Genomic DNA, 27,485 nt, shown 5'->3' with positions numbered 1-27,485 from the left:
ACTGGTTGCGCGCTTCTGGTTGCAAAGGCGGAAACGCGCAACTGGTTAACTGCATGTACTGATTGACACAAAGGCTGCAGAGAGGAGCTGTAGGAGGGAGACGAGCATTAATTTCGACCCATGGTCATTCCTAAACAGGCACGGAAAATGTGGGTATTAGTTCGTTTCTTTCTTTCTCTCCGTTTTTTCTTTGCCTTTCGCTTTATTAAAATGCGGCTGGCACGGACAGGACTCGAATGCGTGACCTCGAGCTCACTCGCGGAGCGCCTAACCTCTGGGTCAGTGCGCGAGTATGTAATACAGGCAGAACTCATCACTCAGTGCACCGAGGGTAGACAAACTGGCTCGAGTCCGGTAATTCATGGCGCGTTTGTAAGAGTGATGAAGGAGAATCTGAGCGGCGCGGGTAGAATATAAATGCATAGGTGAGTATACGATTCCGTAGCGGTCGGTTAGAAGCGAAATCTCAAGTGCCACGGGGTGAGGCGGTAGCCTGTCTTATAACAACGGCAACGGTGAAAACGTGAGTGTCCAGGGGGCGTGTCGACTAGTCGACCTTGTCGACGATGATCTATTTTTCACAGGGTTCGTATGAAATACGGTGTGGTTAAAATAAAGCCTTCTTGCTTGGCGACTTGTTACCCTGTCGCAATCAAACGATGGCGACGGTTGTAGTAGTTGTTGTTGTTTTTGTTGTTTTTGTTTTTGGTGGAGGTGTAGGTCGTGGTGGTGGTGGTCGTCTTCGCGTCGTCGTCAGCATATTATGGACAGTTAAAAAGACAAATGATAACAAGAATGCCAGAGAAGAAAGTTTATGACCACACTGGGATGGATGGAACGAAAAGGGTATACGCGTATGACGCTAAGGGGAGGGCAGGTTGAATCACTCGTCAAACACGGGTATGCGTTGGTGTGGTTGGGGTATCTACGATACATCGCGCACTTTCCGGTGCCTATCTATCGACGCCCCTAACCGTTTTTCCCGCCATCACGGGTCACAGGGTAGTCCATGGTCTAATGATGGGCGGACCGTCGGGCTGCTGTGCCTAGGAAACCAAGCTCGAAATCGGGTCGAAACCAACCGTCGGGACAAAATTGAGTCCAAGCCTACGTGCCACTAAATGTGTACCGCTGGTCAACGAACCACTTTTGGCACCAAGTTGTATCACTGGGTTTGTGCCGGTCTTCATTTTAACAATAAATAAATAAATAAGCAAATTCTTTAAAATTTATGCTGTGCCGAGCGAAATCTAACCCGCGTCATACATATTCATGGAACGGCAGAAAGCTGAGCTAGTTGGTAAGGATTCATAACGAAAAGAAGGGGTAAGGCGTGCAGACACGGACACAAGAGAAGTGGACAACACGAACGCCGACAATCATTACGTGGCAATATAATAACTGAAGGAAGCACTGAGGCGAAAAAAGGAGGAGGACACAAAACTGATTTGCGCATGCTCTGGAATGGTAGCACCGCGTGTCTTCTTCTTTGTGTCTTTGTTCTTCTTCTTTGTGTTCTTTGTCGCGGAAAGAAATAGATACTCTGTAAAGAGCACCCCACTTTCTGGCAGCACGAGGGAAGCCCCCGACTCCCTCCTGGCGTCGAGGATGGAGAAAATGGAGCGAGAGAATAAGGAACTTCGAGAAGAGCTGGGCAGGGCCAGAAAGCAGAACGAACAATCAGCGAGGAAAATCGACGAGCTACAACAGACGCTCAACGAAATCTTGAAAGGCATGAGAGAATCCCCTCATGAGAGGATCTCCTCCTTCACCTCCCGCGAGGCCGCGGGGCGAGGCGATGCGACCGTGACAGGAGGCGAAGTAGGCCAGATGGACATGTGTTGTGGCGAAGAAGAAGCGCCAGCGGCGGCGGGCTCCAAGCGCAAGGGCACAAGCGATACGCCACCTACGGAAGACGCTTTGGACCACGCACAAGCACTGAAGAGACCCAGGTCAGGAGCCAGAAAGATAGACGCGATCGAAGAGATGGTGAACAAACTGACGGACAAGACGGAGCGAATGTTTGACATACTCCTGACAAGGCTGAACGAATCCGACGTGGAACGGAACGCGCAGTACGCAGCGGTCAACAGCCAACTCGCAGCCATGATTAAGCGAATCGAAGATCTGGAACACGGGACGATGCAGCTGAAGCAACAGCAACATTACCACCACCTGCCTGGAAGGGCCGGGGTACCATCGTCACAAGTGGTAAACGCACCGGCCATCGTCGCCAGCGACAACAACGCCAACATCACCCGCACCGGGGCAGGAGGGACGCACGGACAGTTGTGTCCCCCCAACACCTCTGCATAACAATCATGGCTGTGTCCCGCAAATCCGACAACAGACGCATAGTCTGGCAGTGGAATTGCAGGGGCTTCAAAAACAAGAAAGCAACGATGGTACAATACATGAAAACGCTTGCCAATAACAAACTTCCTGTCGTGATTGCCTTGCAAGAACCTTTCGACCGGGCCCAGCTTCCGGGTTATGTGACATGCGGTCCCCCCTACGAATACATGGGGAGGGACGTCAGGGTGTGCACCCTGGTTAAGCGCGGGACGGCCTTCATCGAACACGAACTCGTGCTCCACGAAGAGTCGGACATAGACCATGTACTGATCGAAGTCGTGCCGAGTATTGGAAGTAGGAAAACCGGCCTTTTCGTGCTCAACGTATATAGTTCCCCCTCGCAAAGATACCGCACTCACACTTTCGACGCCCTCTTTCGCGAAGCGATGGCAAAGGCCGCCTCCAGTCCCTTGCTGATATGCGGAGACTTCAATGCGCCGCACACGCAATGGGGATATGGAGCCGACTCGTCGAAAGGGAAGAGGCTAGCCGGACTGATGGACGAGCTCGGCCTGACTGTACTCAACGAACCGGCTTCGCACACCAGGATCGGACAGGGAGTGTGCCGCGACACATCCCCCGACCTCTCCCTCTGGTCAGGCGCGGGCGTGGTCACTTGGTCGAACTCTTTCGAGGACCTGGGGAGTGACCACAGGATCCTGTGCGTGACCGTGGGAGAGGATGAAAACGAGGAGGGCGTCTGCCGAAAGGCGAGAATCGTAGACTGGGACAGATTCCGGAAAAATAGAGAGCAAGACAAGAAGGAGGGCCCGATCGAAGACATCAGCGAATGGTGCAGAGTACTACTCGCGGACGTAGAGAAAGCCACCGATGAGATCGAATGGACGGACTGGCGACAAGAACCACCCAAAGAAGAAACAGCCAGATCCCGCGGAGCCGTGGGCGACGGCGCTCCCCAACCGTCCAGAGTGGACAGCCGGCTGGCACATCTTGTTGCGGCCAAGAAATCCATGCAACGGAGAGCGAGTAGGCAAAAACTCAACAGGAAAATACGCAAGAAGATCGCCGAAATCAACCGGGAGATCGAGGCGCATTGCACCCGCCTGTGCGAGCAAGAATGGCAAGAGCTGTGCGACACGATGGACGGGAACATGAGCGTTGGACGCACCTGGAAGATTCTCAGGCACCTGCTCGACCCGGCAAGCACCAGAACGGCGACCCGTACAGAGATGGCCAAGCTGCGACACAAGTACAAGGACGACCCAGAGGCCTTCGTGGAAGAGATCGTGCAGACGCACCTCGCACGCCCGGAAGGGCAGAGTCACCCAGAGTACTACGGGGCTCCCAACGAGGAGCTGGACGCGGACTTTTCCGTGCAGGAAATTAGAACGGTCCTCCAGCTACTGAAGACCAACTCGGCGCCCGGTCCTGACAGGATCACCAACAAAATCCTGAGGAACCTGAACGACGACGCCATCGAGAAGCTCTGCGAGTACATCAACGCGTGCTGGAAGGAGGGCCGAATTCCGCAAGAGTGGAAGACCGCGGACGTTATACTGATACCAAAGCCGGGCAAACCGCTGGAGGTCCGAAACATGAGGCCGATCTCCCTCACGTCCTGCGTCGGGAAAGTGATGGAGCATGCCTGCCTTAATAGGGTGACGACGCTGCTCGAGAAACAGGACGCCTTCGGCACCCACATCATCGGTTTCCGGAAGGGCCTTTCAACGCAGGACGCGATGCTGCAGATCAAGGAACAGGTCGTGAACGCTCCGAGCACGCACGTGCGCGCCCTACTCGGGCTAGACCTCAAGAGCGCCTTCGACACTGTGAAGCACATGGCCATACTGGACAAGATCAGCCGACTCGATCTCGGGGCGAGGTTCCACCGATATGTCAGCAGCTTCCTGAATGGGCGCGAGGCGACAGTCAAGATCGACGGGGCCCCACCACGAACGGTCCGAATGGGTGGTGCGGGAACGCCGCAGGGCTCCGTACTCTCCCCCATGCTTTTCAACCTCGTCATGATCGGCCTGCCGGAACGTCTTGACGCGATAGAGGGCATCAATCATACCATATACGCAGATGACGTGACGGTGTGGACCACGGAGAACACGAGCGTCGGCGAAATGCAAGACCGACTGCAGCGGGCCGTCCGGGAGGTGGAGCGGCACCTCGAAGACACGGGACTCGTCTGCTCACCCGACAAGTCGGAGATCCTGCTCCACAGGCCGCGCAAGAAAGGACCCCTTCCGCAGGCCGTGCTCGACGCTCGTCGTTTGGGCGTCTGCGTCACGACGACGGAGGGGACCCGAATACCGACGGTGTCCAAGTTGCGAGTGCTCGGCCTGTGGCTGGAAGAGAACGGTGCCAACCGCGAGCTGGTTGCCCGACTGCAGAAGAAAATGGCCGCCGCCACACACCTCGTGCGGCGGGTCGCGAACAAGAAGAAAGGAATGAAGGAACACAACGTTACGAGGCTGATACAGGCGTACGCGCTGAGCCACATAGCGTACGTCGCCGCATACGCCGACTGGAACAGGAGCGAAACCGACAAGCTGAACGTGGCGATCCGCAGGGCGTTCAAGACCGCCCTGGGAGTACCCCAGTACACGCCAACCCATAGGCTCCTCGAGTTGGGCGTACACAACACGCTCGAGGAGATCGCCGAGGCGCAGAGAATATCGCAGCTGGAGAGGCTGTCCAGCACCGTAACGGGAAGACGAATCCTGGACTTGCTCGGGTTTCGATGTCACGAGGCGCGTGGACTGAAAGAATCACTGCTACCGGAAGTCAGGGACGCCATACAGACGGAAAACATGCCGAAGAATATGCACCCGGTGCATGACGTGCAAAGACGTATACGCAGGGCGGTAGCAATCCTCGAGAAGCATGGAAGACAAGAAGGCGTCCTCTTCGTCGATGCAGCCAGGTACCCGCGGCCAGTCGGTGACTCTGATGGCGACGAGGAACGTCGACCACCACCACCGCTACAAGGGAATGTGCGAGGCGAGCCGCAGTTACCAGCACCACCACCCCTACAGCTACTACGACAACAACGGCAGCAGCAACAACGGCAACATCGACACGGCCGGCCGACGGCGGCGGCGCCCGCCTTCTCCATGGCAGTCGTAGATACAAAGGGAACGATCCGAGTCACGGCATCAGCGAGGCTGCCATCGGCCGAAGCAGCGGAAGAGATGGCCATAGCCCTCGCGGTACTCCACGGAGGTGCGGAGGATAACCTGATTATCAGCGACTCCAAATCAGCGATTCGGAATTACATCAAAGGTTGGGTGTCCGCGGATGTGGCGCGCATGCTCAACGCCCGGGCCGGGGACTTCGGATCCGGCACCATTACAAACAAGTCCCTCAAGTGGTTCCCCGCGCACGTCGGGGAGCTTGGCAGTAACAACAACAATGACACCAACATTGCTAACGGCCGAAGACGCAGCGACACTCCACCCAACCACAACGAGCGCGCCCACCTCGTCGCGAGGCAACTTACCCGCCGCGACGTGGTCACCCAGAGGGCAGCCGCTGCCGTTGTTGTGCGGGACCCCAGCGGAGGAGTGACGGCGACGGCGGCTGCCACTCCGTCTGACGCGGCCGCTGTCGTTACCAATACAACACAAATCGCGGCGGACGGAGCTGGGGATCACGCGGACGCCGACTGCGATGTCAAGGAGTTTCCGGCAACGTACCGAGAGGTGACTGGTCACTACAGGAACGAAAGAAGAAAATATCCACAACCCCACGGGCGTCTAGACAGGTCCCAGGCGGTCGACCTAAGACGGTTGCAGACGGGCACTTTCACCAACCCCTACCACCTGCACCGCCTGTGGCCCGCGCTGCACCCGTCGCCCGGCTGCCCGTGGTGCGAGCACGAACGGGCCGATATGGCCCATGTGCTTTGGGAATGCCAACGCCACGTGGAACAAGGACAACGAGGAAGGGGGAATAGAACAGCGGAACCCTCTGAAGCGGGGCGCCTCGCTGAGAGATGGCAAGCCGCCCTCCACAGCGAGGCACCCGAAGACCAGGAGTGGGCCGTCCAGCGGGCCAGGGCCGTTGCCGAGGATCTCGAAAGATCTTCCTCGGGCGATGGACCCCTGGCAGCCTAGCCCCGGGCAGCAACATCAACAACCGTTGGACAAATAAAGTTTATTCCTATCCTATCCTTGTGTCTTCTCTCTTTTTTTGCCTCAGTTGAATAGGCTGAATCTCTATATGGGTAACTGGAGACCGCAGCCCTTCGCACTGCAGCGCCATGATGATCAGGATGATCGTTATTGGGAAGTTGTATACGTGGGAGATAATTGGATAAAGTTTGCAGCAGGTGGCTGCGTAACACAGGAAAAACAAGAGGCAGAACGATTATTCCTATTTGAACTGGAACTGATACGACTCAGTAACCCAAACCACCTCTTTCGCAGTGCTTTGAATGGCAAACGCACCAGCTACTTACTATACGCCTAACCAGAACGATATCTGACTTTTGGGCAGCAATCTGCTGGGATTTGTGCGCCCGACACAGGCGCTGCAGCCTGCGCTTAGCGCCGCAACTAAAGCGTCTGTACGGTAAGCCGATTGTGCGCGCCATAAACCCTGCGAATCTCCGCGCTGGGCTGAAGTGGGGCTAGAGAACCACAAAAAAAGGACATAAATATACAGGGAGAAACGAAGTACGCAGACGTGGTACGTGCGAGGGAGGATAACATGCCCTCCAAAGAGTTGTTCCTTGTTTTGGACGCAACGTTTCGTGACTGCTTCGCGCAACGCATTCCTTGGCTTGGGCGCCGAACTGGCGGCGTAACCCGATTAGCTCGTTTCCTGCCGCTAATTACGCAATTAGCCCGAGCTCTTCGCGCTCGACGAGCAGAGAAAAGCGCTGCGCGGGAACGTTTTACTCGTTAACTCTTTGCCGCTGCTTTGTTAGCGCCACGAGGGTCCGGGACAAAAATAAGAGCTCCAACAAAAAGGAGCAAAAACAAAAGGGAAGCTGACATAAGGGGCAGAGAGAAGCGCAGCCACCAACGGGTCACAGTTCGATCCGGAACGCAAGAGTCGATTGCCGCGGGCGAAGTAATTTTCTGCAGTGCTCTCGAAGGTGGCATACCGTTGAAATGTATAGGAATATCGGGATTTTATTTTGCGCGTCGATGAAGATTTTGGCTGCTCGGCGGACGTATTCCTGTATATATATATATATATATATATATATAGGCAGTCAAGGGCGTCGTCTATACGTGGGAGCGGGTAGACGTCTTTCTTAGTAATGTTGTTCAGATGACGGTAGTCTACACAGAAGCGCCACGTGCCATCCTTCTTCTTAACCAACACTACAGGTGACGCCCAGGGACTCGAAGAAGGTTCAATGATGTTTTTGTCTAGCATTTTGTTCACTTCGCTTTGAATAACGTGGCGTTCCGACGCAGAAACTCGGTACGGTCGTCCGTGAATAGAAGTAGCATCGCCAGTAAGAATCCGATGCTTGACCGCGAGCGTCTGGCCTAAAGGGCGATCGTCGAAGTCGAAAATATCTCTGCAGGCCGATAATACTCGATAAAGGTCTTCATCCTGCGCAGAAGACAGGTCCGTCGCAACCATTTTCTGTATCTTGGGATCGGCGGCCGAGGCTGGCACGAGAGGCCTGCTAAGCTCGCAAGAAGGATCGGTTGATAAATTTGCCACGTGATGGTCGCCGAGACAATCAACGTTGGCAAGGCAAATACCTTGTGGTAGAGTTTGCTTCGCCAATCCAAAGTTAAAGATAGGCATGAAAGTGCGGTTCGCAGTAACAGTAAGTATACTGTGAGGCACGGTAACGTCATACTGTAGGGGAATGTCGCGCAGAGGAGTGACGAGGTACTCGCCATCAGGGACTGGTGGGGAAGACAAGAGTTCAATATAGGCTATTGATTTTGGCGGCAGGCAAATAAAGCCAATGGGGCGTAGGCGGCACTGGGGTGCGTCAGAAGGTTCTGCGAGAATCGGTAACTCAAGGCGAAGGGTACTGGCAGAGCAGTCAATAAGAGCAGAATGCGCGGAGAGAAAATCGAGGCCGAGAATGAGGTCGTGGGGGCAATGAGCAATCACGGTGAAGAGGACAGGAGTGTGGCGGCCGGCGATGCTAACACGTGCCGTACACATGCCGATGATAGGCACAGTACCACCATCCGCAACGCGGACGACGCGTGCCGACGCTGGGGTGAGGAGCTTGTTCAGTCGTCGTAGGAAGGCAGCACTCATAATAGAAAGATGTGCCCCTGTGTCGATGAGTGCCGTGACAGGATATCCATCAACGTCAACGTCAAGAAGGTTTTGGTTCGTGTTTAACGTGAGCAGAGGATTTGAGGGCAGTGTCGACAACGCAGCTTCACCTCCAGAAGCTGCAGTGCCTAGTTTTCCGGCTGGGCCCGGGAGGTGATAGGCGGCGAAGAGAAGCGGCGGGGTTGGGGCGAACGGGACTGACGGCGTCGAGGTGAGGGCGAGCGGCTGTAGCGAAGGTTCGGAGAGGAGCATCAGCGGCAGTGGGTTCACGGCGGGTGGCATAGGGAACAGAAGGTCCAAAGGTGCGGGAGTAAGTGGCGGCGTATGTCCGAGGAGGCGGAGGCCATCGGTTGCGGCAGTGACGAGCGACGTGGCCGATGCGACAGCAGTGAAAGCAGATTGGTCTGTCATCAGGGGTACGCCAATCGGACGGGTTGCGGCGAGATGTGGCGGAAAAGGACTGTCGGGGACGAGGAGGGCCGGTGGAGAACTGGGGAACGCTGGGTTGAGATGTTGAACACACGGAGTTCAGACCCATGTTCTCAAATTCTTGTCGGACTACGGCCTGAATCATGGCAATCGTGGTTGCTGGCGGATAGGGAGGCGTCGTGGAGAAAGCTGGCGAACAGGCGGTCTCAAGCTCGCGGCGAACAATACGGGTGACGTCGTCACAGGTGGTGGCCTGACGCGATCGACCCTCACATGTCGACGTAGCAGCGGTGTTGGGTAGCCGCGTGATGTGGTGTGTGATACGACGGCTCTTGGCTTGTTCAAGGCGACGGCATTCTTTAATGATGTTGTCTATTGTCGAGACATTGCCGAAAACAAGCAAATTGAAAGCGTCGTCGGCGATGCCTTTTAGGACATGTGACACTTTATCTGATTCAGACATAGCATCGTCAGCTTTGCGGCATAGAGCCAAGACGTCGAAGATGTAGGAAACGTACGGCTCTGTAGATGTCTGAACGCGAGACGCAAGAGCCTTTCTCGCGGCAACCTTGCGGCCAATGGGGTCGCCGAACAGTGCCCGTAGCTTTTCTTTGAAAGAGTCCCAACTGCTGATCTCTTCGTCATGCGTCTGGTACCACACGCGTGGCGTGCCGCCAAGATAAAAGATGACGTTGGCGAGCATAATGGTTGGGTCCCACTTGTTATTAGCGCTGGCATGTTGATATAGCTTGAGCCATTCGTCAACGTCCTGTCCCTCCAGGCCAGAGAACACACCGGGGTCACGATGTTGGGCAACCGTGACGACGGGAGCAGTCGGACCAGCCGAAGCCGTTGCAGAGGCGGGCTCGTCACCGGGAGGCATGGTGACAAGCTCGACGTACCGACCACTCCGGAGTTCCGTGGCGAGGACGGGGATCGCTGACCTCCACCAGAATGTTACGTGTAGAAAGACACACACAAAAGAGGCTATTTACAGACTATTTACACTAGAATGGAGCCAGAGCGCCAGGCCGACATTCACTCGCGCCAAGGGCACCGACCCACTTCGTCGTCGTTCTCACGGCGGCTCGTCTCTCGGGTATTTACCGATCATATCGTAATACTATATATATATATATATATATATATATATATATATATATATATATATATATATATATATATATATATATATACTGTATGTACTATCGGCGTCAAATGAAAGTTGAACAGCGGAGCGCGTGGCCCAAGCATAAGTGAAGATATAGTGCGCGCCGTCCAGTCATCACCATTGACAAGCGCGCACATCCGATTTAGCCGCACTGCGCGATCCCCCTCTAGTGAGATAATTTCGCTTCTGTCCTAGTTCTCACATTTAAAAGGGAGGAAATAAAAAATAAAAACGAAGCTAAAATATTGCAGTTTACGGCGAGTCTTGTCGCACAGATCGCCGAAGCCACAAGTGCTGTCAGCGCGAATAGCGGTGCGCGTGGTGCAGTTTGCACCGTCATCGCCCGCACCGTGCACCGTCATCGCAAGGTAGATTCGCCCGCGCGGTGCTTGCGATGACGGTGCAAACTGCACCACGCGCACCGCTATTCGCGCTGACAGCACTTGTGGCTTCGGCGATCTGTGCGACAAGACTCGCCGTAAACTGCAATATTTTAGCTTCGTTTTTATTTTTTATTTCCTCCCTTTCAAATGTAAGAACTAGGACAGAAGCGAAATTATCTCACTAGAGGGGGATCGCGCAGTGCGGCCAAATCGTATGTGCGCGCTTGTCAATGGTGATGACTGGACGGCGCGCACTATATCTTCACTTATGCTTGGGCCACGCGCTCCGCTGTTCAACTTTCATTTGACGCCGATAGTACTGAGCCCAAATGTATCCCACCAGATATTGGTGCGGTTGAATCAACAACTCGTAACCACAGCGATACTGCGGGCCGCTCCCACCTTGGGACGGGAAGGTCAAGCCTCACCGCCATATCGTGGGCCTTCTGGATAGCCCTGAGTTGGTCAATCTAGTCGTGGCTCTGGACCAATTAATGCATTGTTTCCGCCATCAACCCGTGATCCGTGTGGTACTGTAAAGAGGGGCACTCCCGGAGCACGTGCTTAAAATCGCTAACCCCACCGCAGTCGAGACACAGAGGGGAGACCTCCGTGCACCTACTGAAGACGTAGAGTTTGGGATACGAATTCGTTTGGATTAGCCTCAGAGTCACGGCCTGCGGCCTCGTGAGATTTCGATGTGGCAAGTGGAAATCCCTCTGGAGAAAAAAAAAAAGAGGTATTGCAACGTCAGTGTATTTTGTGGCCCAACTTAACGACGGATATTTCAGAACGGCTGCTACGTTTTCATAATCCTTGATTAGCCAAGATAAGGCGTAGACGCCGGCCTGATCTCAATTCCCCAAGCTAAAGTACAGCGTCGAATAACCTAACTATCGAAATTCTTGTTATTAAAAATCTGTACATTGATCTTGAGTGAAGCTAGTGTTCTCTTTTCGAAACAAATTACCGGGAAAGAGGAAACTGCGCTAATGCCGTAGGCAGTATTGAAATATCTTTGTGGACATAAAATTTTACGAAAGCGTGAGAAATAACATTTGCTTTCACGGCATTGTGACAAGTTATGCATGGAGAGAAGGAATGCTTGAAAATAAAATTAAAGAAAATTTACTTTGAGATCTTTATTTCAAAGCCTTTTTTACCGCTCGTCAGATCTAGCCATGAATAAATGCAAATAACAAATAAGGCCAGCATACCAAAGGAAACACACCGCCACTACCACACAAATCAAAGCACTGCTGAAACTGTACGGCGTAAACATAATAACACCAGCTAGTACAGTGATACTGGTCGAGGATGGCTCTTAACGCCGCTAATGCTTTCAGATGAAGAAGCGGTGTGCGATTACTCGCGATAGCGGTAAGTAGTCATTTCACCAGGGTCGTAATCGTTCGATTACCCCGAGATGCAGTAGAGCGTTTCCATTTGTTCGAACTGCAGCGGCTCCTTGAAAGTCGGAGCTCAGCTGCTGCGGTATTCCGCTTAAGTACCTGTAAAACGTCAGTCTATTGCGGCGCCTGAACTTCCGTTCCCTAAGAGATAAGACGGTCATAAAATAAACACCTTCTAAAGCAGTGAAGTTCTTGCCGGCGGGTCTTAACGGTATCGCCCCCAAAAGAAAAGAAAAGAAACCTTAAGTAGACAAAATATTTCATGACCATGCCTTTGTACAACTAACGATAGGGCTTTTAACGCCAACCTAAGCCACTTCTCGGTGAGCAATGGCTACGGGACGCCTGAAAATTGTTCCTTTGGACAACCTGGTCAATCCATTATCGTAAGAGATAGCGCGCAAAAGGAGAAAATACAGACAGAAAAAGTATCCACCACACAACGCCGCATAATAAAGCGAAACTTTTCTAAGTGCACGATAAACATGATGCAAAGGTTCGAATTAACAAAAAAAAATGATATGCTCAGATCCCCGTCCGAGGTCGTTTTCCCTGTTTTCTGAGTGAACGTCTCACGTAGGAAATATAGGGGGAACTATTTCAATAATATTCTTGTTCATCGCATTCGATTCAGCGACCAGAAGCTGAGAGTCTTGTGTACCCTTCGTCAGAGTTCATGTAGATTAACCTCCTCCCGCAGCAAGCATCACCGTCCATCTAAATTTTGTGTATGTGAAATAAAACAAAAGAAATGTACGAATAGGCAACGTTTTGTTTTATCAACTATTTATTGACTTTGAGGTAGCGCGTACCAATAATCTTCCAGGAAAGTTCTTCGAAAGCTGATTCCGTTAACGTACAACAACACGCTGCTGCTCATATCTCTATTTTTGTTACGTACAGTTAAAACTCGATCTAACGAAATACGATTTAACGCTATTTTTTCAGATGTTAATGAGTAAAGAAGGCTGTGGTTTCTTACTAAACTTGACGCAGCTGGGTTTTTCTTTGAGCGTGCGCTCTAACGCTATCGCGCTAAACATCTCCGAGCCCTAGTCACGGACCTAGCTTTATTTTGACAAGGCTGCATGCCGCGCCCATGCATCAACGGACTCAGCAGTCACTAACATTCTTACGTACCAGATGCCGCTAGGGTGGCGGTATTTGGTCCACCTCGCGGCGTTTTTACGCACGCAGACATGACTTAACGACAAATGCAATGCCGCGGTACCTTTTGGGTGTCATTAGATTCCAATTTTAGATTTCGACGAACCGAAAAACCTTTTACTCGATTTTGTGAACTTTCCGATTTAACGAAATAATTCGAGCGTGTTCATCACTTCGTTTAATCAAGTTTCAAATGTAATTGCCCATAGTGAAGATACTTTTTTCTCGCCCTATTCCAGCACCTAAAAGGGTGGCGCGGAAGAGGGGGGGGGGGGGGTGGCCGGTTTCAGCTTTAGCGCGCAACAAACGCATCATTAGGTACGACCAAATCGTTGTTTTCTTTTCAAAATTTTACACAACCGCAAAATAAAAAATGCACCGCAGTTTGATGCCGAAGAGTTCTCCTTCTATAAATACATATTGATATATTTTATCCAGAACCCGGCATGATAGCCTATTGGCTACAGCACTGCGCTGCATCGCTCGGGGTGACGGGTTTAATATCGGCCGCGGCGGTGGCGTTTGGATGAGGGCGAAACGTAAAAAAATAAAAAAATTCTTGGATTTCAGTGGGCTTATTAATAAACCCCGTTATTGGCCGAAATGTTCTGGCAATCTCCCTCTACGGCTTGCCTCATAATTACACTACCCCGTGGCTGTGGCACGTAAAAGATCGAGAAAATGAAAAGATTTTTACCCTAATGACTGAAAAAGGCGTAACAACCACCACTTAAAACAGAAAAAGAGGAGGAAGGACGAACGCGGAATAAGAAAACGCGGCGCTTCGAAAGTCTGGGCTTTCTCTCATTCTCTTTCATATGAAGCCTCGCACGGACGTTTCAAGCACACACAAACCTGTGCGCAGAATAGTCGTCGGCATCGACTGCCGCGTTTGTTTCCCTACCGCGGGGTAGGATGAAAAAAAAAACAACAACGAAATAAATCAGTTTTCTCGAAGGCACTTCAGTCATATGTTCTTGCATCTCTCGTGATGCGTGTGAAACAAGCGGAGCAAGCACCAACGCGGACGCGACTCTGAAAGAAGTAACCATCACGAGGTGGTCATTCACGTTTTCTTTCTCTCCCTTTCTCTTTTCCTGTTCTTTGCTCCGAATACAGCGAAGGGGGGCGAACATTATACCGGCGCACCCGTTGAGACGCAAGACTTGTAACTATTAGATGGGTAATTCGGCGCTAGTATATATACGGTGTTGTTGGAGGGGGGCGGCCGGCTGCTTCGGGCGGTGGCCACGGACCGCGGTGGCAGTCGCCGTTGCTCGCAATGCGGGGGCTCGTAACAATGCCTGCTTCGGTGCGCGGGTACGTGCCTACCTGCCCCGACGCGGGCGTGCGGACTGAGGCACGGCTGCGGGCTGCTGGCCACAGCACGCGCCGTGGTTGCTTTTATGGCGGCGTTCTTGGCTCGCCAGCCTGTGCACTTCCGGCCGGCGGCACAGCCGGTCTGTTCCTCGGGAGGCGGCCAGCGATGGGATCGACTCGTCTTGGGTTTTGCGAACTTGATGCGCGCCGTGGTACGTGCCCGAAACAAAAGAACCGGCCGCGCATGGCTTTACGGGGCACGCGTCTGGCCAAGCTTACAGTTTCGGCGCGGTGGTGCCTCCGCATCGTCGATGCGACTTTCGTTGTGGCTCTTCGGTCTCTGTTTTTATTAAGCCTGCTTAAGGACATGTTCACGCCTATATATATATATATGGAAGGTGCCGGTTAAATAGTTTCTAAATGCTCAAAATAACATGAATTATGCGTGAAATTAGGTCCCGAACGGGAACACACTAAGCAGAATTGAGGTATAGTATGCATTTCGGAGCAGTTAGTAATCGTGACATTTTTTTGTTGATGATAGTTCACTTGCTGGTACCATCAGCTTTGCATGCGCATAAGCGTCCGCATAAACAAGTGAGTATTCTTCTAGCACAATGTTGGCCTATCATTCAAAGCCGGCATGTGTCGTCACCGCAAAAGAAACTGCACTACACTAGATCTACACTGCACTGCACGTATCATTCCACAAACTTATATATAGGATTTCATACGAACTTATCATATTAGAAGAACGGGAAGCCAATGTTCGGACGTGAGCTCCGCATCATACGTATCAGAAGATAAGAAAAGTAAAACTTTATTCGCGTAGGGCGACATGGTCTCCCTGCAGGGATTTATAAATTTGCGAGGGTCCTTATCACGTCTGAAAGGAGCGTCAAACTATGAGGACTAAAAAGAACATCCTAGCAGCGTGCCAGCTCCCAATTCCTGCACAAGTTTGCTATGTTCTGCGTGTGCACGTACGAAGAAAGCCAGTTGCGGAGAAACACGTTCTGGACAACAGTTGTACCTCTGCTTTTTATTACGAATTGCTGATGGTATATGAACAAACGCACTCTGTCACCGTCCACTCGCCAAGAGATCAGCCTTGTTTCGTAATGCGACTCTTCACAAACGTTTCAAGATACACGAAAATGCACGGGTAAATCCGGCTGCAAGCCCATCCTGGTCATTATCTTGCGCAGTTTATTATCAACAACGCATTAATTATTATCTTATTATCATTTCAGCAACGTGCGCTATTAAGCCACCGCACCTGCGAGTTGGACGCGCAGCATAAGCGAATTGAGCCCCTTGCGATAAACAGCTTTTCTTTAGCTTATAATGTAATCTGATTAGATTACTATACTGCGGAAAACTGAAGCCTGAAATCCGACTCTTTATGGAAAGCGGATGAGTAGAAAACGTGTAATTTCATTTTGAAAATACTAAATCCTATTATAACTCCGCCGTCTCTAGTCACTAATTCCAACGCCCCATAAGGTAGGCCGCATGTGAAGTGCGCTCAAAAGCAGTAAGAATAATAAAATACAGTTTTGTGCCTTGATATACATGACGAAAAATTATACGTCAAATCGATTTCTATTCACGAACATCAAACAGCCGTGACGGGGAATGTTCTCGTAGGGAAGGCTTACAGCTAATGGTTAACAGTTCTTTTCTAAAACTTTTCTAAACTTGAACCCTCTCTTTATGTAGGTACACAGCTTTAAAGCTTATATGATAGCGGTCTTGTGTTGCTTCTTTGAAATGCATGCATTGAACTGAAATAGTATCGCGTACATTTTGCTTTTCCGCACGCAATTCTCTCTCTCTTTCACACACACACGCACACACACACACGCACACGCACATGCACGCGCATACACACACACGCGCGCGCACGCACGCGCACACGCGCACGTGCACACGTGCACACACGCACGCGCACACGCACACACACACACGCACACGCGCACACGCACATGCACACGCACACACACACACACACACACACACGCGCGCGCACGCACGCGCACACACGCGCACACGCATACACGCACGCGCACACACACACGCGCACACACACACGCGCACACGCACACACGCACACGCGCACACGCGCGCACGCACGCACACATGCACACGCACACACACACGCACGCGCACACACACACACACACGCACGCACACGCGCACACGCACACACGCATGCACACGCGCACACGCAGGCGCACACGCACACACGTGCACACGCACACGCACATGCACACGCACACGCGCGCACACGTGCACACGCACACGCACATGCACACGCACACAGACACACACACGCACACGCACACACACACACACAGACGCACACGCACACACACACACGCGCACACGCACACACGCAACACACGCACACGCACATGCACACGCACATACACACACACACGCGCACGCACGCGCACACGCGGACACGCACACACGCACACGCGCACACACGCACACGCGCACACCATTAGGCCCGACGCCTTTTTTACTTTCCCAGCAGACGTCTGCTGTCACTTGCTTACATGTTTACGCGTAACACTGTGCCAGAAGGTGTAAAGCCACAGCTTTTAAGAAACTTCTGCCTCGTTTCTATCATTAAAGGCCTTACAACACAAAATGTTCATAACGCTGGCTTTGGTTTGGCTTGATGTTTCTGGCGCGCAATTTCATTTTTCAGATGAGGTTAAAGAAAAGAAGGTGTCTAAACTTCCACAGCGTCCTGATAAGAAGCGCGGGAGAAAAAACGGCTCCTAATGCGATTTGGAGCCGAGGCCTTATTTCCTTTTCACAAGCGCAGTTTGGCCTGCTGAAGCAGGAGCTGTTATGAAAGCGGTTCCCGTTCTTATCACCTTGACACCCTCCGGCTTGCCTCAATGGAAACTACAAATGGAAACTTTTGCACATTAAACCCAGTCCCAGCACAAAGAAAAGTAAGCTTCTTGTTTTACAATTACTTTGTTGGCCTGAACAGAAATTGAGTTTCTTTCTGTAAAGGGCGCAAATGGAGTGGCTCTGCCAGGCACACGAATTGAGATTACGAGAGACTTCTGCGTAATTTCGCTTCGTAGTATGCGTCTCTATCTCTCGCTATATCAGCGAAAATTGTTCTTCGTTCCTGACTACTTAGATGATTAATCAAAGGAAGATAACATAGAGAAATATAAATGGTCAAGCATCGATCCTGTTGCAGATAGAAGGAAAATACGGATATACTTTCAAGTGAGCGGATACTAACCGCGGTACGTTGTTGCCAAGACAAAATTGTGGAATTGTACATTTTCCCAGTTAATGATAAAGTGAGTCTTCCTATCTAACTCACGCTAAAGGCTGTGCCGATCTTCGTCGTTCTGTTTGCCTTCAAGTGGCGTAAGAGTTCATTTGTGTGATAAGAAAACGAATAGAGTAGATCAGATATCTGGAAACAAAGCACGTCTGCATCTCGTGGTAATAAAAGTATAACGTATCCTTGACGCGAAGTGCCTGTAATGCTACAGGCGTTCTTTATGCGGGTAGCACGTATATATTTGCAAGCATTTGTTACAGGCTGGCTTTCTTTAATCAATATTATGGCTTAAAAAAGTGGCAAAGCAACAAAAGTCACTCAAACACGTAGTGTGAAAGGGAAATTCTTGTTTAGGCGCACGCACTCTTCTTATGAAGGCAAAGTTCAATTTTCAGTGCTTTTCAGCCTTCATACAGCGGTCGGCATGAGTGACAGTAATAGGTAGCAGAAATATTAGGTTGTATTTACGGATTCCCAGCGCAAACAGACGTCATTCCGCATCAAATAAAATTGGAGCAGTTTGATAACCTAGTTTTTGGCTATAGCAAAAGCACACGCAAAATAAGAACTGCGACGAATTTTTACTTGAGTAAGAAATTATTAGTATAGCAACTGCGTAAGAAGTGAATTGTAAGCTTAACTATATATCCATAATTAAGAACTTGCTCCACATTGTTAAAAGCGCTGCCGTGGGCATCGCGTTAAGTTTCCTTCGCCTGAATCGGTAATTGGCGGCGTCAAGCTCTTCTCAGCAAAAAAAAAAAAAAAAAAAAAAAAGGAAGGAAGGAAGATAGGCAGGGCTTTGTGCTGTTACTACTGTACAGCAGAAACGCGAAGTAGTGTAAAGATTACTCAAATGATATTGCGCAACAAAAAACGACACGGACGTAAGAGAGGACGATACACCAAGCGCAACTTGCCAACTACCAACTTGCCCGGAATGCTACTCTCATTAAGTGTAAAGACATTCTCATATTTGTGGAAGCGGTAACGTTGTGCCACGTGCGACCCCACAGCTGCCCATCATTTACCTCTCTCTGTGTGTTCAGTATCTGAAGGCGTGTGGTTTCCTTCTTTTCTATAAATGGGAGCCAAAACAGAGCGTCTTGCACACGCTTAGAGCTGTGTCTGTGATGGATGCGGGAGACGCGGTTGTCTGAGGCCAGTACACGAAACTCGCATTCGCTACGCGCAGTCTCCACTTTGCCGACATCACCTTATAATCCTCGCCGAGAAGGCACGAAGCAGGGCTCCTTGTGGGACTCCTCCCTCGCTCTGCGTTGGTAGTAAGCTCCTTAAATCTCGGATCCCTCATCACTGCTTCAATAAAGAAAACCGAAACGATAAAGGATAGAAAGAGGAAATAAACTGAGAGTTTTTACGGTCCGCAGTGAGAAGCAATCACAGCAGCATAGCTAGCATAACGCTCAAGCTCCATCCCTTTATCATTTTTCTTCCCTTTTTTTGTGTGTCTTTCTATCTTTGACTCTGTTTCCCAACAGGAGACGTTAGAAGAGGCTGCGTATCCTCTGGCGCATCGCGCCGGTGACCTGCAGCATTCGTTATTGCGTTTCTCAGCAGCAGTTGGCTTTATATATTCTAAGGGAAACAACCTGCCTATTATTAACCTTCGTTCAAAATGGATACCGGGTTGTAGCAATACTTACATATGCGCAGTATCGGCCGAGGGTTGGCGGCGTCGTTTAGCTGTTGATACTGAAATTTTAATCCGTATGTCTCAGCATGTATTCCACGTTAGCCACATGACAATTTGTTTCTTCTTCATGTGTCTTTTTGCCGAACGCCACGCGATGACCCGCGTTACGCCCGGCCACCAAATAATAGCTTCTAAATAAAATTGTGATGCCTGAAATATGCGCATCTGCTTCCTCTTACTGAAAGCCTTGGCGGCTAGTTATGAGAAGGGAATGGTTGGGGCGAAAACATTACACATAGAGACTGTAGTGCAGTACACACCTACAGTATTTATGTACACGTTAATCTATGTTTATATATAGAAACATTCTTGCAATGGTCAGGAGGGAACTTACCGACTATAAAGAGCGCAGAATGCGAGTATTCTTTCTTGCATTCAAGTTGATAACAAAAATGGAAACGCACAGTGTATGTTAATAATACAAGCTTTCGTGGCGTAGTGGCTTTGCCGTTAGGCTGTTAAGTCCGAAGGCGTAGGATTGAATCCCGGCCGCGGCGGCCGCATTTGGATGGGGGCTAAATGGGAAAAAAACAAAAACAAAAAAAGCCCGCACCCTGTGCATTTGGTTCACATTTAGTAACTCAGGAGACCAATTGCAATGCATGCTCACTGACCTGGAGAGGCAAAGCAGAAGGGTGGGTCTGAAAATTAATCTGCAGAAAACTAAAGTATTGTTTAACAGTCTCGGAAGAGAACAGCAGTTTACGATAGGTGGCGAAGCACTGGAAGTGGTAAGGGAATACATCTACTTAGGGCAGGTAGTGACCACGGATCCGGATCATGAGACTGAAATAACCAGAAGAATAAGAATGGGTTGGGGTGCGTTTGGCAGGCATTCTCAAATCATGAACAGCAGGTTGCCACTATCCCTCAAAAGGAAACTGTACAACAGCTGTGTGGTACCAGTACTCACATATGGGGCAGAAACCTGGAGGCTTACGAAAAGGGTCCTGCTGAAATTGAGGACGACGCAACGAGCTATGGAAAGAAGAATGATGGGTGTAACGTTAAGGGATAAGAAAAGAGCAGATTGGGTGAGGCAACAAACGCGGGTAAACGACATCTTAGTTGAAATCAAGAAAAATAAATGGGCATGGGCCGGACATGTAATGAGGAGGGAAGATAACCGATGGTCACTAAGAGTTACGGACTGGATTCCAAGGGAAGGGAAGCGTAGCAGGGGGCGGCAGAAAGTTAGGTGGGCGGATGACATTAAGACGTTTGCAGGGACAACATGGCCACAATTAGTACATGACCGGGGTAGTTGGAGAAGTATGGGAGAGGCCTTTGCCCTGCAGTGGGCGTAACTAGGCTGATGATGATGATGATGAAAGAACCGCAGGTGGTCGAACTTAATCCGTCGTCCCCCACTATATACGGCGGGCCTCATAATCGAATCGTGGTTATGGCACGTACAACCACAGAATTAAATTTAATTATTGCTAATATACAAGGACTCGACCCACTACATATAGAGTAGGCGCGCCAAAGAAGCACGCGCTTTCACAATAAAAAAGACGGCGTTACTAACGCAAGCTGATACAATCACCTAAATTAAAGCACGCGATCGTCCCTGTTCGTGTAACGAGGTCTGCCCACCGTGAAACTTGCACGGAAAAAAGTTCCTGTGATCAATATCGCACATAATAAACCCCCCGAAAGTCGTGCCAGCAAGTCTCCTTCTCAGCGACGTACCACTTTGCTTTGCGGACTTTATATTCTACATGTGTAATGGCTTCATGGTTATATTGCTCTTGGTGTTACACTGACGAACATAAGGGACAAGACGCGGACATAGGCAGCGCAAGTACACCCGCTTCTTGTCCCTTGTGTTCGTCAGTGTAATACCAAGAGCAATATAATCATGAACGTCCACTAACTAGCCACGTTCATTGCTTTACTAAATGTTATTTCGAGTACATCGGGCTTCTACATATTGCGCTACGTGGGCCCGCGTCTTGTCCCTTACGTTCGTCAGTGTAACACTAAGCGCAATATAATCACGAACGTCCACCAACTAGCCCCGTTTTTTGCTTTACTAAGTGTAATGGCTTTTATCTTGTGTAAACCACGTTTTCTCTTGTACTGCGGGTGATGTTAGGGGCTGTTGTAATGTTTGCGCAATGTTTTATCGATAATGGAAGTGCAGCCTCTGACGCACCATGTAACGGCCAACAGGCTAACAGTACGAGCAAATAAACTTCTGAAGTGCTTATCATTATTTCTGGCTATTCTGCAACATGTTCGTTTATTGTTTCGCAAAACAAAATTTAACGGCAGTTTCGAATATGAAGGCCAAATGATAGCGGGCGTATCTGACTGACGGTGTTCATGTGCTTCAAATCTTAACACCTCCATGCGGTGCATGCGTTCAGTGCTTCTGAATCAATGTACTTACACTGCCATCACTTTCACGACCTCACCTCGGTAAAGGGAAACCAGACAAATCACCTCAGCTATAATGCCACGGGCTCTACAACGTTAGTATTGACAGGAGGTATGCGGCAAGTACGGCCCTTCCATGCCAATTAGCGTCCTACAGGGGCTTCCCATAATACATATTTTACATGTTATGTGCTGTATAAGGCGTGTTCTCTGTGCGAATTCAACGAATGCTTTATAACATTATTAGTGCGGATTACTGTGTACATATAGTAGTGGCCGGACTATCTAATAAAACAATAAAGTGATCATGCAATGTTCAAAAAAAAAAAAAAAAAACAGTGGTGGCGCATGTTTCGATGACCTTCCCTGGCGTGTTGCTACATGGGCGAGATATAGTTAATAGAAAATTAACGCACAGGTTTAACTCTGGCTAACCTCCCTGCCTTTCTCTCATTTGTATCTCTCTCTCAACGCACAGGCGCGAGCCAACAAAGAGTACCAACCACAGAAAAAAGAGTTGTCTCTCATTTTATTTTTTATTCTCGTTCGGTGAAATGATCGCTAATCGTATAAAAATGAATGCTAAAAAATGAAACATTAAAAAGAAAAACGCTTTTTACGAAACTATTTCTTCCTCGGTGGCTCAAGCTCGCGTCGTGGTCTTGCGGCATTACTAGCTTGATGTCACCGCCTCCAGGTTGAAATTTCCTCGACAAGAACGTCCAAGGGCTGGCGGTAGTGGTGGTGGCCCGGCTGAAATATGCAGCGCGTTCTAATTTGCTTTCGGCCATCGCAACACAGAGGTACGGACCACCCGGTGCAGGAGGCGGGCACCACTATTCATAGCTTCGCAACTTCCCTGTTATCCAACGCTTTGGCCGCCGTCTGGGCCAGAGTGTTTGTCGCATTGAAACTCGGGGTATACAATACAAGCCGGGAACCACGGGTCCCAACTGCTCGCTTTTGGCGCGCCTTAGGCGTCGTCATCGTCCGAGTCATCGTCGGTGCCGTAGTCGGCGTCCGATTGCGTGCTGTTGCGATCGAGGTCCGTGTAATTCAGACCAGAGATATGCGTGACCTCGGACGCAATTCTTGCTCTGGCGGTCGTCGTAAATGTGGCCGGCGACGACGTTTCTAGTTTCGGGAGCTCCGTCCCTCGCGCTGCCTTGGGAGTCGTTCCTAGCGTCATCACTGGCGTCAGAGTTGTCTCAACGAGCGCTCGCTCACCGGACGATGAGCGCGTTGCCGTCTCGTTTCGCGTGGCGGTAGTCTTTTGCTGCGTAGATCGGCCACTCCGCGTGCCCTTTGGCATCCTCTTGATGCCGCTGGCGAGGTCGTCGTAGTAAACCGTATCGCCGCCGGGAGTCGCCGCGAGTTTCGTCGTGGGGCGCTTGTTTAGATTAGGGTGCTGTATATTCGAGATGGGCTTGCGCGTCAGGAGCAGCAGGATGGCGTCCTGAGTGGACTCATCGAGTTTGGGTGCCGGGCCCATGGTTTCAGATGTTTCGGTCGGTTCGGGCTCGGTGGGGAACCTGCGCGTAGTTTGCAAATATCGCACAGTAAGGAGCCCTCTTAAGGAAATGTGTTTGCCCACTTGGTGACTTGTCATCCTGAGCACGAAATTGACTTACAAAATTGGGATGAAGAAGAATAAAACCAGAGAACGTATGCTATATATGCTTCACTCTTCTATATTAACTTCCCGTACGTATGCATATACATGCATGTTTAACTCGATGTCGACAGACTTGTTCTTGATCGCGACTGCTCTATAAGTACACACGTTCGAGCTACCGTTTTCGTAATACATAACTACGCTGCATATACTAGTTACATAAGTGTTAGGTCCGGCAACATACTTTGCATGGGCGCATGCGCGATGCAGGCTCATTACCGTAGTGCGCAGCCCATCGTATATTGGCAATCCTGGCTTGACTCAGCCTTTCAAGTACACTGCCGACGATTGTTAAGAGTCCAACCTTGTCTAAATTTCGCAACTTTGTAGCCTCTACTATTAATGATGCTTAAAGGAGCTTACTGGCGCAAGGGCCAGGCATGGTCAAAGAGCGAAGAAGCGCATGCGCAGCGGGTCCGAAGCCCAGGCCAGCGCTTGCCGCATGCCTGGTCATGCCGGCACTCCGCTTTCCTGCTCACCCTTTTCGGCATACCTTCCTGCGTTTTCCGCTTCCTGGTTGCGCTGCACCCTCCACTCCGCTTTCCTCCTCACGCATTTCATCCCCCCACTGCGCTGGGCGCTCGCTTTCATCTTTTGCTGTGTTCGTTCGCTCGGTTACGCCGACGCCGAGGCTCGCCACAGGAACGGGCGCCTAAGAGCTACGCTTTAAAATTTACCGTGCAATCCTGTACATCAGAGCTGTATTGCACTAACATTTTCCACAGCTGGCTCAGTCTGCATCATAATGTGACTCAAAGGTCCTGACGTTATAAGTTTTCACATCCGAGTGGTTGGTGCTCCGGTATGCTCACAGTTTCATTACGTCGGGGTTGTTCACAGGAAAACTACTACTTGCGTTTCGAAAGTAACAACGGAAACTCGGCGTTTTAAGTACTCCTCAAGATAAAAGTTGCGCGTTCGACGACGAAAACCTAGATTGCAGATCTCAAGGTCCTCGCGCCACGCTATGACGTAGTCGCAGTCATAGTGCCTGCATGCAGCTCTTGGCATTAAGCGAGCTCAACGAGCAATTTTCTTCGAAAACGGCGCTCCAAGTACCCCCTCCCCCATCCTCCATGCATACTTGTCCGTTAGTGACCATACGCACGTATTCAAAGGTTTCGAATTGCCGGCGCAACCATCGCGGTTGCTGCCGATACTGCCGCGCGTCAATGGTAGATAAAGTGCGGCGCTCACGCACCTAGTCGTCTTGGATGCCCTCAGAGCGAAGGCTTCCATGACGCGGCGGTACTCGGCTTTCAGCAGGTCGTTCCTGCGGATGCTGTAGGCGAGCACGCCAGCGCAGAAGAGCACGGCTAGCGTGAGCATAGCAATGACGGCATACAGGCTGCCGTGCGAGAACAAGACGGTCTCGGCTTGCTGTTCCAGCTGTTCTCGCTGCTCGTGGATAGCGTCGGCGCTGCGGTTGTCGGCCTGCTCCTCGGCTGGTCTCATGAGTGCCCGTCGTCGGCCATCGGGCGCTTGGACGCCTCGGCCGCGATGCCGCTGTCTGCGTTAAGAGGCCGGCACCCGTCGCAGTCCCGACGCGCAGCCCACCGCCGTCGACGACGCACGCGCGGCCCTGCTTTTTCACCACCACGGGAACGCCGCCATGTTGGATAGGCGCGCCGGGATCCTGTCGCCGGCACACGTGCAGCCGCCTCGGCTGCAGTAACGTCGATGCCGCTTGCTTGCCCGCTTGATCGCTTCCTCGCTCCCTATGCAATGGCACTTACCCTTTACGGGAAATAGGCCAGGAAACTGAAGAGAAACCATGCTCGAGGTGGCCAAACTAATTAAAGCGTAATGTTGTAGATTACACGTTCCATAACGAACAAGTGCGCTATGTCACTGTTGTAGTACCTGCGCCAGACAGGGCTGTATGCATTTATTGGTACACAAATCTTGCGAGAAGTACCAGAATTTAGAGAAAAGAAACCGCCAACGATGATTCTCAATGTAAGCGAATAGCCCGAACGAACCAAAGAAAACGAAAAGAACGAGCGAGCGAACGAACGTTTTCATTGCCGAGTCCAACCACCGACCATCGATCACCAGCCAACCACAAAAACTGGCGAAAACGGCAAAGAAAGTTATTCGCTTTAAAAGCCGGCGGGTAAGCGAAGGAAGGAAGATAAAACTTAAGAAAAAGTGTAAGACCGAGTAAAGCAAGAATTATACAAGAAAATATCCAAGAGACAAACTAACAGCTGTTTTTTTAAAGAAACATGTCATTTACAAAAGGCCTGCAAATTTGCAGGTGTTAAAATGAACTCAACATTGATTTGATTTTGTGAAGTATCAATAATTAATAAATAAGTATATGAAACGAAGTCACGGATGGCCATGCATACATTCCTGTTATTAAAGTCTAATGCAGAGGTCCCGAAAGAGAAAACAGTTTTAGAGTATAGAGAAATAGCGAATTGGTTCGATAAGAATTGCGTTTTCCCTCGGCTTGTCTGAAGCAAAGACGGTCGTTTATAGACCCTTTTCTTTTTCTCTGTTCTTCCCCACTTCTTCCCCTCTGACACCGCCAGAAAGCCATCGTGTTGGAGACGCCATTCCCTTCCCTTCTGCCGCTCGGTTGAAGTGTCCTCCATCATTAAGTTTCGCGCAAAATATGTTGTGATGATTTGAACATTTTTGTAATCTTTTTTGTAGGGAACGCCATAGCCAACACTCTGTCCGAGAGGGAGAGACAAAACATACTTACTGAGCATTTTAGCATACGGGGTGTCTGTGTGAGGCGTTCACCACAGCTTGCTTGATTGATCGGAACACCAAGCCTCTCATACTATTATGGAGGGTTGACTAAGAAGCTCGAGGTTAGAACATGAAAGCAAGAGAAGAAAAAGAACTAAGGCAAGGAAAGATGCAAATTCTATCAATCATATTTGAGTAACCTAATTTACAAGGAACATATTTTTTTTTAGTATTCCTCTTTCGAGGGCCACTTCATTTTTTTTTTGTTTGACAGTCTTCTACTCCTGGAGGCTGTTTATTATGATAGCAGTGTTCCCTGGTGACGTACTCAATAGAAGCGCAAGCATCCGCTGCAGCAGATATATACGGAACGCCCGTTTCTTCACTACCGTGTACGTTGCATGACATAGCTAAATGCTGAAATGCCCCCGATGAAGTGCGTGAATATCCTAGAATAGTACATTTCAGTGACACGACAGCCAAGTGTTATACACGTGCATCAGCTGCCAGAAAAGCCAGCACGAGTTCGGGCATTTTGCCACTTCAAAGGAGGGCGGGGTTCCGTCGCCAATGAATACATAGAGACCACAGGGGCTAGCGTCAGTCTTGCCATTCGTGAACGCAAAAATGCCGCTTTCCCCCCACACAACGCTGTCGCATCTCTCAAATGCCGTCGCGCTTTGCTGGAGACTTCTTAATCAAGGAACAGTGTGCTTCTCCCGGTCTTTTTTGTTTAGTATAGCCATCGATTCGCGACGTAGCTCTTGAATTGCTGGCGCCCTTGGCGTTTGAAAAACATCTTGAGCGTGGACTGGCGATTGCGCTAGCGAAGGCGCCTTCTCTGCGTGGACTTCCTTGTTGGATCGTTTTCCTTTTCTTTAGTTTGTGTGTGGTGCTGCGTCATTGGCGAGGAGCTTTGAAATATTGGTCTCTTTACTGTGGCGTACACACTGCCTTCCCTAAGAGAGCGATTTCTGCTTGGTGGGGAGTCATTTCGAGCAGCACACTTATATCACCTTGCGTACGAGGCAAAAAAATAAAAGTGGCAGGACGCACTTGGAGCTAATTTGCAGCAGGTTATATTTTTAACCTCGTGACCGTTCTACAAGCAAAGGGTTTACTGCGCGTGCTAAGCAACAGGAAACAACAGAAACTGCTGTAACAATTACGATAATGTTTGAGCGCATTCAAAGATTAACAATATAT

At 50.3% G+C, this 27,485-nt stretch overlaps 3 protein-coding genes across 3 annotated transcripts in view; 1 reads left to right on the top strand and 2 right to left on the bottom strand.

The window, feature by feature from the left end:
• The window catches only part of LOC126522532 (neuropilin and tolloid-like protein 2), a 246,089-nt gene that overhangs the window by 70,436 nt on the left and 148,168 nt on the right, over positions 1 to 27,485 (bottom strand). The gene's annotated exons all lie outside the window — the stretch shown is intronic.
• On the top strand, positions 2,742 to 12,666 carry LOC140219074 (uncharacterized). The gene is made up of 3 exons (XM_072288948.1): positions 2,742 to 3,065; positions 3,492 to 3,689; positions 12,619 to 12,666. The coding sequence occupies exons 1-3, from the start codon at positions 2,742 to 2,744 to the stop codon at positions 12,664 to 12,666; spliced, it is 570 nt and encodes a 189-aa protein (XP_072145049.1).
• Positions 22,410 to 25,234, bottom strand: LOC129382463 (uncharacterized). The gene is made up of 2 exons (XM_055066458.2): positions 24,775 to 25,234; positions 22,410 to 23,430 (listed from the first exon to the last, which is right to left on the bottom strand). The coding sequence occupies exons 1-2, from the start codon at positions 25,026 to 25,028 to the stop codon at positions 22,872 to 22,874; spliced, it is 813 nt and encodes a 270-aa protein (XP_054922433.2). The 5' UTR covers positions 25,029 to 25,234; the 3' UTR covers positions 22,410 to 22,871.

This window comes from Dermacentor andersoni, chromosome 6 (assembly GCF_023375885.2).
Source record: "Dermacentor andersoni chromosome 6, qqDerAnde1_hic_scaffold, whole genome shotgun sequence".
Lineage (NCBI taxonomy): Eukaryota > Metazoa > Arthropoda > Arachnida > Ixodida > Ixodidae > Dermacentor > Dermacentor andersoni.
This window is presented reverse-complemented; position numbering and strand designations above follow the sequence as displayed.